Genomic DNA, 11,920 nt, shown 5'->3' on the forward strand with positions numbered 1-11,920 from the left:
ATCAAATTACACATTATCCGAATGACTACTCAAACAGTTATTTATTATTCACACCGTCAGAAAATAATATCTATATACAGTCTTTTTTTTATCATATACACTTAATTATTTTAACCGTTGCATAGCACTTGTAATGATTTTACACTAGTAACCTTACACTTGTAAATATAAAATAAAGCTATATTGCTTAACATTTAAATCAATCGCCTGTAGAAATTTGTTCCTTATAAGCAGTGTTGTATTTCTATGCAGTGTTCAATTTTATCTGTAAATTTTGTAAAACGTGGAGTTTTTAAACTTAATCTGCACCTTCGATTACTTATTATTAGAATAATTATCCAAACAAATATTATTCAAATAATTATAAATTATTCGAATGACTCTTCATACGATTATTCGAGTAAGTTTTCAAACAATTGTTCATTATTCAATTAACTGATCAATTACTTATTACTCGAATAACTATTTAAAAGGTGTTTAAATTAAGTATTAACTACACATTATACAGTACACTGCTAGTGAAGTATTTATTCTATTCCCGTTGAAACAGAATATTATTATGCATATGAACTAAAAATATATTGTCACGTCTGACATTCATTTTATCTTTCTTACTTTAACAGCTATATAGGGAGCCATAGACATACACACTTGCACGACCAACTTACATGAAAGCTGTATTTCATCATGCATGTTGGAAGAATTTTTTGCCCACACACGTACCAACTTGCCGTCCAACTTACTAGAAGATCATCTATCGTTAATGACCTTGGAATTACGGAGGAAAGAGTTATGTGATTCCTTCCACTATTGTCATTGGCAGGTCTAAATATAAAACAACCAACTTCCGTGAACGAGTACATACACAGTAAATATGCATGAAGAACGGCAAAACCACCATGCATGTTTACAGAATATTTTGGATACTTTCAACATGCACGAACGAGGGCATACACGATCAACTTGCCTGTGATTTTATCATTTTTCATGCATGCTGGAAGGTTTCTTCATGCATGTGTCTGCGTGTATGGGTCTCATAAAATGAGTATTTACAAGGGTCGTTCAAGGTTGACCGGGACTTTTTATTTCTTCAGAAGAAACAGATAGCACAAGAAGCACGAAACTATGTCAGCTTTTCAAAGTATTTTTCGTATGTGTCGAGGCACCGTTGCCATCGTTGTGGTAGCTCCCTTATTCCTTTGGCGTAGAAAGAACTTGGTGGTTGTCGTAGCCGCTGGGAACATCGTTCCGCAGTGCTTCATCTGTCGTGAATTTCTTTTCTCCAAATGGTCTTTAAGGAGTGCAAACAAACGATAATCACTGGGGGCTAAATCTCGACTGTAGGGGGATGGGGCAGAACTTCTCAGCGCATTTCGGCCAGAGTTGTTATTGTCACATTGGCCGTGTAAGGGCGGGCATTGTCATGGAGAAGAAAGACATTTCCAGACCACATGCCAGGTCTTTTCTTGTGAATGGACTTTCGTACAGCACCACTGAACAATGTGGAGTAATACTGGGCATTAATTGTGCTTCTTTTGTCCAGAAAATCCACATGGAAAACCTCTTCATGTCCCAGAAGACACTTGCCATGATCTTTCCAGCGGACGGCTGCGTTTTGCTTTTCTTTGGCGGCGGGGGAACCTTTATGCCGCCACACCATGTTGCTTCTTTTGGTCTCTGGGGTTGAATTGTGCAACCATGTTTCATCACACGTGATGATGGATTGCAATAATTCATCACCTTCGGCTCGAAACCGAATCAGATGCTGTTCACAGACCGTCATACGTGTCCACTTCTGATCAAATGTCAGTTGGCGGGGAACCCACCTTGTACAGATTTTACGGAAGCGTAAGTGGTCGTGAATGATTGTCTCAACACTCCCGACACTGATATTCACCTCGGTAGCAATATCCCGCACTGTTACTCGCTGGTTTTCAAGAATCATTTGCTCAACATGTGCGATATTCACTGATGTGACTGCAGTCGGTCGAATGTGTCCATGCGCTTCATTTGTCAACAGCTCGCGTCCTCCGCGAAACTGTTCACAACATTCGTACACTCTTATCCGTGACTTCGTTTGTTCAGTATACTGTGCTTGCAAACTTCTGAAAATCTTAGATGGTGTAACTTTCTCCTTCACAAGAAATTTGATTACACACCTCTACTCCACAGACACACTGCTTGCCGCCATGTTCGCTGCAACTGCTGCGCATGCGCCAAATACGTCATGCCAGGCGCTAATTACTCGAGAAGGAATACATTACGTCACTCGCAAGCTTCATCATGATCCGGCTATTCATCGATTATTTACGTACAAAACGATTACTTACGGTCAACCTTGAACGACCCTTGTATGTTGCCGACTTAAATCCATGCAAAGAGTCACTGTTTTTAAATTGTATCATAGCCGATTGAATCAAATTGTAGGAAAAATATTTCAATGGTTACAGCACAAACTGCAACCAAGATGGCACAAACATAATTTCGACACTGAGTATACTGTTGTGGTAAGTTTAAATACTTGAATTGTTATGAAAAGGATATTAAAACTGACGACAAATTGTTTTACTTAAATTAGTATAAAAATTCATATCAAAACACAAAATATCAAAATAAAAATGTTTTAAAGTAGACAATTTGTATTAAAGGTGAGTACAAAACTCTGCTACTTAAAGTTAGTGGTAAGCCATCTTCCCGGAATCCCCCCATTTTATATTTATAATCGTACATCGTAATACGTATTTATAATCGTAATGCGTTGAATTATTCCTTCTTCTGTAGTCAAGTATGTTCTCAGTTATGTTAACATTTCCAGCCCAATTTATTGATTCCATCCACAAAAAGTTACTTATCTAGATAAAAGTTATAATTATTTAAATAATTACTCAAATTAATACTCATTATAATTGTTCATTATTCAAATGAGAAAATAATTATCATTACTTGAATAAATTATTCATTTTTCAATCAAAAAATTCTTCAGGATCTAAAGCAAAAAACTATTCATTATCTACATAACTATGAAATAATTATTCTTTAATTGAATAATTGTTGAAATAATTATTTATTACTAGAGCAATAATTCATTATCCATTACAACTACTTACAATGCAATTACTAAATAATTAATTTATTATTCAACTATTGTTCAGAAAACTATTCACTAATTGAACAATACTTAAAACACTTAATCTATTACCCACTATTCGTCAACATTATCATCATCATAGGTATTCTGCCATTATTGGCAGGTCACTAGCTGCAACCTAGAAGCTTCCATGCTCCACGGTCTTCCGCTGACCTTTTCGTCATCGTGTACGATTTTTCTGTTTTGACATCGTCCATTAATTGTAGCGTCTTTCGTCTCCTCCCTCTCCTGCCGCCATACCTCTAGCACATCCCTCTGATACAGTTCCTTCTTAGCCCATGTCCCAACAAATTTCATTTATTCTTCTTAATAATGTTTTAATTGTTCTTCTCCATCAATTCTAAGACCTTCTCATTCTTTTTCCACTCGGCCCAGGTAATTCTCTCCATTCTTCTTAATACCCACATTTCGAAAGCTTCCAGTGGTTTTTCATCATGTTTGCGTAATGTCCATGTTTCTGATCCATACAACACAATACTCCACACGAAGTACTTTATGGGTCTTTTTCTCAACTCTTTATTCAAGGTCCCACAAAACAGACTTTTCTTCCTCCTAAAGGCTTCTTTCGCCATTCCTAGCCTTGCTTTTATTTCACGTCCACATTTCATATCATCACTAGCAATACTACTTAGGTATCGAAAACTAGTCACCTGTTCTATTTTCTCCTCTCCTACTTCTATATTTAACAACGAGTCCTTCGTTCCAATCACCATGGCTTTTGTCTTAACATTTATTTTCATCCCATTTTCTTCACAGCCCTTCTCAAGTTTTCTAACATTTTATGGATTTCTTCTAAAGATTCTGCAACAAGCCATATCATCTGCAAACCGTATACACCTAATCATCTAGCTCCTACTGAAATAGCGTCTTCATTTTGTAGTTTTTTTTTATTTTATTATCTCTTCTAGATAGATATTAAGTAATGTAGTCGACAGACAGCATTCCTGTTAAATCCCCTTCCAATTGCACTCTCCTCTGTCATTCCCTTGCCCATTCTAACACTTACAAGTTCGTAATGAGTCTTCCAATAAATGTCAAAATAAATTCTGATGCTTTGATTAACTATTCAAAGAATTGTTCATTATTCAAGTAAGTATTCATTATTTAAACAACTGTTAAAGAATTAGAAGCAAGTAGTAGCGACACGTGTACTCCACGGGAAGGAGTTTAGTTTTTTTATTATTAACATTGAAACCGGACGAGGTAGCAGATTTCTACCATTTCCGGTTGTAGAAGACAACCAAGACAAGTGGAGATAAAATATATCCTTGGGACGCTTAATTGATTGCAGAAAATAGCTTCTCGATGTCTATTACGATTTTTACTCTATAGAGAACAACATTAAACCCGAAAGTGGATTATTTTCGCGAGTTCTCATGTGAATACATACAGGGTTAAGAGAGAAATATAGTACAATGCCTATTGTAAACGCTAAATTGACATCCCTGCACAAAATAATAATAATAATAATAATAATAATAATAATAATAATAATAATTCGAATTGCTTTCAATTTATCAATATTGAAATGACTTGAAAGGACAGACATTATGATAAGAAAAAAAATATTCGTCCTCAAAGAATTATTTGGTACGTTTCGAGCTCATTCATGGAGCTCTTTCTCAACCTATCAACAAGCCTACCTCAAAATAACTAACACATCACAATACAGTATACTGAAAATTATATTTACATAGATTATATGAGATTATGTGAGTTTGTGTTGAGTTAGCTCTTTCTTTTTTCTCAATTATCTTTTATCTTCTTTTCATCTTTGCTTACTGAATAAAGGCGATTATGCCTTTATAAGAAATGAGATAAAGACAAATTAACGAAGTCTGAAATTATCTCAGCGTACCAGCTCCGCAATTTTATTGTTAGAAATATACAGAGGATCGTGCGCAACTACACATTTTAGTTCGTTAATTTTGTGATTTGTGTCTGCATGGAGTTTGTTGTAACTTAGTAGCGAATTCACTTACAATTCAAACGGATTTTATTTAATGTTAACTTGAATTCGATCCGTATCATACAGGAGCGTCATTTCAGATTTTGCTTGGGGGGGCAAGACCCCTTGATATAAGTAAAATTTCGCGTTTTTCACTGATTTACTACTATTCTATTGATAAAATCTATATACATATCAAACTCAGGGGGGCAAATGCCCCTCCCTGCCCCCCTAAATGACGCCCCTGGTATCATATCATAGGATTTAGAAAATTATAAGGTAAGTACAGGGTGACGATTAATGAACTATATAAAATAAAACCTTCATAATTTCTGAACGGTTCGCATGATGACGTCCAAACTGCGTGGTTGAGCACAGGGGATAATGGTAATTCGTATGCGCATACGCATGGTAGGAATTGTATAAGCCCACTTTCATTTGGATGGGTTCATCAATAAGAAAAATTAGCGCATTTGGGGGATTGAGAATCCGCATTTCACAATGGAGAAGTCTCTCCACCCTAAACGGGTGATGGTGTGGTTTGCAATGCCCAGTCATGGAAGAATCGGTGCGATATGCCTTGACGGCACGGTGAATACTGCATGATACGTGACGGTTTTGGAAAATAATTTCATACCCATTATCCAAAATGAGCCTAATTCCGACAAGGTTTGGTTCATGCAAGCCGGAACTCGACCCCATCGAACCATTAGAGTGTTTGACATCCTGGAAGAGTATTTTGGGAACCACATTCTGGCTCTGGGGTACCCAGAGGCCACTGGAAGGGGACTCGCCTGGCCGACATATTTCCCGGATCTGAACCCATGTGACTCATTTTTATGGGGCTATGTTAAGGACAAGGTGTACCATAATAACCCCAAAATTATTGCCGAGCTGAAAACCGCCATTCAGGAGGTCATCGACAGCATCGATGTTCCGACACTTGAGCAGGTCATGCAGAATTTTGCTGTTCGTCTTCGCCACATGATCGCCAGAGATGGCAGACATACCGAACATGTCATAACCTAGATCCGAACGGCTGTAGTGCCGTTTACATGTGACGTAGTTTGTCACTAATTTCTGTTTTATTACATATAGTTTATTAATTGTCACCCTGTATTTACAATTATTATCTTAGAAAGTATTGTTGACGTAGCAATTGCTATAGAAGAAACAAGGTGCACGCATATGTTATGTAGGAGGTTCCGTAGTCTGGTGGTTCGAGCGTTGGACTCACCTCCACGTAGTCTCGAGTTCGTGCATTCCAATTTTTGGCGTTCACCCAGCGCCCTGAAGAAAACTGGGAAGTCATGTGAATGAAAGATAAAACAGGCACTAGGTCCAGAAAGCTCCTGATAAGGCCTTGTTAGAGATGGAGCGACGGAACGCATTGACCACGTGTTTGTTGCTAGCTTACATGCAGTTCAGCCAATCGCTAAAAGATGACATTGGAGTGTCTCAGACTCAGAAAGGGCTAACACATCAGTGGTTAGTTATATGTTATCTCATTATTTGCGGATGTGGATGAGGATTGAAATGTTGCGGACGCGGATAGAGATATTACATATGCGGTAGGGATGCGGGTGCTATATTTTCTCAGGGAATACTCCAGGATCTCGACTCAGTAGCATTGTTTTACGTTCCTTTTATGTATGAAAAAGATGTGAACAAGGAACATATTCACAAGAAACTGCAGAGTTTAGCAGGCAACAATCAATATGCAACATTGATTCCGAGAGTTTAGTTTTCTCACAGTACAGCCAATACTGTTAAGTGTCACGCATTTGCATGAGTTTACTGCCGTTTCACTCTCGATAGTACCCAAAATGAGAGAGAAAGCACGGTTTGGAAAAATACACAATATTGAACACATCTCGAAGTTTCTTTCCATTCCTTCCACAGCTAAAGAACGTTGATGTGCACAACGAAACATGTGTCACGACTCAACTACCAACGATGCTTCTGCCTTTCAATTAAAAGTCACGACCACCTTCGCTTCGATAAGCAATAAAAAAGATGCATTCACAGCGAGCAAATGATGATTGCGATGCTGGAACGCCATTTGAGATTCAAGTAGTCTCAGGGAGAAATTAAGATTATCTGCAAAGACAACATTTCAATTCAAAAAACATGCATGCAATGTTAAGAAATCGCATACCATCAATGTGTATAAAATGTTTGGTCAGCCTTTGTTATACGTAAAGAAAATTTCTTTTGCTGTTGCTATGTCTTTAAAAGAAGAAAAAATCATAAACTACATTAATCACATAAACATGAAAAAGACAACACGAGTAGTTGTTGGGATTTGAGTATCGCAATCAAGAGTTTCGAATTTCGAATTTTCAAAAATATATGTAAAAATGAACTAAATTCTTCCTAACTTAAAGAAAAAAAGTCATATTGGTTCTAATTAATCAAGGGGCTACGGTGGCTCAGTGGTAGAGCTTCACCTCTGGTGCAAGAGATCCTTGGTTCGATCTCAGCTCGTGCCAAGTGAGCATTGTGGTGGATAAACACTGTATGAGTGAGTTTTCTCAGGGTTATCCCATTTCCTCCCATTTTCTTTCTTCTATCATTTCATTCATTTCTCATTATCGCCGTCTCCTTTAACCTGGTCGGTATAACCGTGGGACAAAAAATTAACAGATTTCGTTTCGAGTTTCGAACCTAAACAACTCTTTACATCTATCCAGGCGTTTGCCCGTCCAAATATCGTCCCGATTTAGAAATACATTGCAAGGAATTGGACTCTTTGTAACAATCTGGTCCTTTGCCGATCTGAATGTCCAATCGTCCAAGGACAGCCGGATCTATCTGCTAAAACCATTAAAGACTCGTCTGTGACAGAGAAGCGGGGCGTTCTACAGAATTCAGAACTACACACTATGATTAAAATATCCATTCAAGTTTTGGACGACAGAGCAAGTGATGGCAATCGTAGCTACAGAGTTCGCGCAGTTGAAAACTACAAAGAATAATTAAGAAAAGAACTCTATTAGTACACTGTCAATAAAACGTATGAATGATTAATTTATGTATATTAAAAATCGTAATTACTATCACAGTTCCGCACAACGACTTGATATACCAAATAATGCTTGCCAATAGGAAGCGATTATATCAATTTCAAAATGCTCGTATGAACTTATGAAGAGGAATAAAAGGAGAAAGTGCTTTATTTTAATATCTAAGTAATATATGAACAAAAATAAAATTTCTAAAAAAGTTAATATCAGATTTACGAAAATCAGACGCACTTCAAAAAATGAAGTTCAATAGGTAACAGAAACAAGATGTCACAATTTGCTACCACATAAAGGTTATCATCGCAGAAACTAAAGCCTACAGTGATGTTATCCTGTACCATTGTAATCAAAATTCTTGTCATTCACTTCTCTCTACTAATCCTTCTACGAGGGGAAGTCAAAAAGTAAAGGGACTTGCAATTTGTCGCACTAAGCTTTGGTAACACTGCTAGTATCGAGCGTTGAATTAGTGTTGCCTGCAACACTTCTATGCAACGTGTCACTCTTATTCAAATTGCACTAAGGTTTGGTAACACTGCTAGTATCGAGCGTTGAATTAGTGTTGCCTGCAACACTTCTATGCAACGTGTCACTCTTATTCCGTTGTCCAATGTTAGTCGTTGGAGCGTAATAGGCCGTTAAACATAGCAGCTCCATTGTCGATCTGCACCAAGGAGGAATGAGGAGGGCAGTGCTTTGCTTCTTGTTCGCGGAAGGTGTTAAACACAACCGGAAAGTGTGTACAGCGTAAGTCCCGAAAGAATTGTTAGTACAGCATAAGCCAGAAACATTTGGCCCGTTATCGTCGTGAGGGAGATGAATGTTTACAGCAAATCGTTACTGTATATGAAACTTAGGTACATCATCACGAACCGGAAAGTCAGGCTGCGAGCATGGTTTGGAAACACCCATCTTCCCCATAAGTCAGGAAATTTAAACGTCAACCATCAGCTAGGCATTAATGCGGTGCAAAATTGGTTACAGGTGCAACCGATTTTTTTTTTCGACGGAATCAAAAACTTGTGAAAGGTGGGGAAAAGTGCATTGAAGGCAGGGAGATTATGTAGAAAAATAATGTATGTTTCAGTTTTTTATCAGTGGAATAAATATACCGTTTTTCAACTCGTACTATAATTCGATTTGCTTTTTGGTCTAACCCAAAAGGTGTCTCTTCCACCGGAAACCGCACGTTTATTTCCTATGCGAGTAATTTGTCCTGTCCAACTTTATTAATGTTTCGATCTTACTATCTGTATGATTAGTACAGAATAGAAGTAGGAATTCCACAGAACAGGGTAGGACAAAACAGGAAATACGAGTTGAGTTGAGTTGATTTTGAGTTTAACGTCCCTTGCAGCAGCGAGCCTATATGGGACGAGACTTATTGATTAAGTGGCGGAATCTGAAATCACACGAGCTCTCGCTGGGAATCGAACCCGGGCCTCCTACGCCAAAGGCGCGTACGCTAACCGCTTAGCCACGAAGGAGCTCAACAGGGAATACGAAGAGAATTAGATTAAACAAGAGAGTAAGTTAAAGCAGATGGGCAAACTCTGGCCGGCGAGCCAGATGCGACCCTTGAAAGAATTCTACAAGATCCGTAACATGATTTCTAACCTGACGAAAAGAAAAGAAGAATAGGCTGCTTTGGAAGAATTAAATTCGAAACAAACATAAGCGTTTTTTACTTCAGTTCTGTAAATCTATGCATCGCAGTTCGAACCAGATTATGAGAAATTCCAATCACTAAGGACCAAGTATTACAAGAATTTTGTAAAATGTAACATTATTGCTTTTAACAAATTATATTGGCTCTTTTTTTCTTTACTCTTAGGCTCTCGCCAAAAAAAAAAAAAAAAGAAAAAGTGTCCATCACCAGTTTAGAGCTTCAGATCTTCCGAGACTAAAACAATAATATCCAGCTCAAGACGATGATTTTCGGCTTGACATGACATCGATACTGCCATATGTCAACTGAGACAAGACGGACACTATATGTGGACTTGTTTCGATTCCATCCCTAGACAAAATCATCCCTAGGATCATATGAACTCTCTCTCTCTCACACCTTACTATCATATGACAGGCTACGCAGCTAACTTTCTTTTGTATTTAGGAGATAAATAAAACCTATAATACGCAAAAATAATTGCATACTAAGATAGTGAGGACACGGTGGCTCAGAGGTAAAGCGTTTACACCTGGTGCGTGGGCACGTCCGTATCTAAGGGAGGCTAGGGTGGGCCGGACCCCTAAATTTTCACTGCCCCCCTAAAATTTTCATGGTAGGCTTGCAAATGAACAATAATATGGTGATGAACTATAATATGGTTGGGTCGGGCCCCCCTAACTTCTACCAGCCCCCCCCTACATTTTTGGGCTGGCTACCGGCCTATACGTTGGGTCCCTGGTTCGATCCCAGGACAAGTAAGTTTGTGGTGGACAGCATCGTGTTCATTTTTTCGATACTTCTGTTTCCTCCCACATTTCATTTTACCAATTCTTTCATCATCATTCACTTGCCTTACTCATCCATCTCAGTTAACCTTAAGGACGTACTTGTGGGACGTTAAACTGAAAGATTTTTGCATACTAAAATTAAAGTTCGTAAAAGAAAGAAAGAAAAAAAAAGAATGAGATTATAAACTTCTGCCTATCTACTCAATTTCATTTTGGTGCGCTTTGTTCGTTTGTTGAAGTTTAGGGGGTCTCCTTTCAGTTTAGGGGGAGTTGAGATGTGAATTGATAGTTCAAGGCGTAATCTGAACCATCGTAACGCATTCAATAGTTTTCAACCGGGAATCAAACCCAGAACCACGTGCGTTTAGGGTTGCCAACTCTGCAAGATAAAATAAAAGGTAAACCTCTCAAAATTTCCTATGACATAGACCTAAGTGTAAATTATCTTTGTTAGGGCCCATCCACGGGAAGGAAATGTATTATCATGGACAAAATACCTGTATTCTGCATATCCGTAGTACATTCACTAATAATTTAATAGATACATTGTGCTATAAATGAGAAACTGAAATCACTATTGATCATTTTATTGCATTTACCAGTAAATGCCATTTCTTTAATAATCCTTACGTGACAATTGTGGGTTTACAAACTGAAATTTACTTTTTAAACTTAGTGTCAACTGCAGGAGATTGAAAAAAAAACTGCTATAGATTTTTAAAAAAATATATCGCTTAATGTATAATACAACGAATCATTGTATTTGTAAAGACACAGTTGAACGATTTTGCTACTTGATCTTTTATTCTGGATTACAGATTTCAAAATACTGGTCTTCAAGGGGCCAGTAATAAGTCTGTACCGGTAACCGGCCTTAATCAAAATAACAGTAACATTCCCAGCCAGGCCGGTGAAATACCGGCCACTTGGCAACCCTGCGTGCGCCTCAGGGGCGGATCCAGCGGGGGGGGGGAGCGATCGCTCCCCCTACAAGACGAAACTTTTTTATTTTATATATGTATAAATAAAACCCATCCCAAAGTTTGAAGCCCTTAAAAGTAGCAGTATGACAGCCCACTGCCCCCCCCCCGAGAAGTCGGTCCTGGATCCGCCCCTGGTGCACCTAAGGTGCGCGCACTAGCCATAATACAAGAAAAGAATATTTTTCGTTCTTTCTTTTTCTTGTTAATCGCCGCGCCTTCAAAAAATGTAACAATTGTACTTCCTACGTTAGTATCACAGATGTGATAACATATTGTCGAACCAAACTTTCTGAAGCGAGTAAAAAGTAATAAATAAATAAATAAACGCCTAACTTCCCAAGATATTTTAATTATA

The 11,920-nt window shown here is 38.0% G+C and overlaps 1 protein-coding gene across 1 annotated transcript; it reads right to left on the reverse strand.

Moving 5' to 3' along the window:
* Nucleotides 1-1,363: 1,363 nt before the first annotated feature.
* Nucleotides 1,364-6,408, reverse strand: LOC145671706 (histone-lysine N-methyltransferase SETMAR-like). The gene is made up of 2 exons (XM_081740906.1): nt 6,334-6,408; nt 1,364-2,134 (listed from the first exon to the last, which is right to left on the reverse strand). The coding sequence occupies exons 1-2, from the start codon at nt 6,406-6,408 to the stop codon at nt 1,364-1,366; spliced, it is 846 nt and encodes a 281-aa protein (XP_081597032.1).
* Nucleotides 6,409-11,920: the final 5,512 nt, after the last annotated feature.

Source organism: Thermobia domestica, chromosome 15 (genome assembly GCF_964235325.1).
Source record: "Thermobia domestica chromosome 15, izTheDome1.hap1.1, whole genome shotgun sequence".
Classification (NCBI taxonomy): domain Eukaryota; kingdom Metazoa; phylum Arthropoda; class Insecta; order Zygentoma; family Lepismatidae; genus Thermobia; species Thermobia domestica.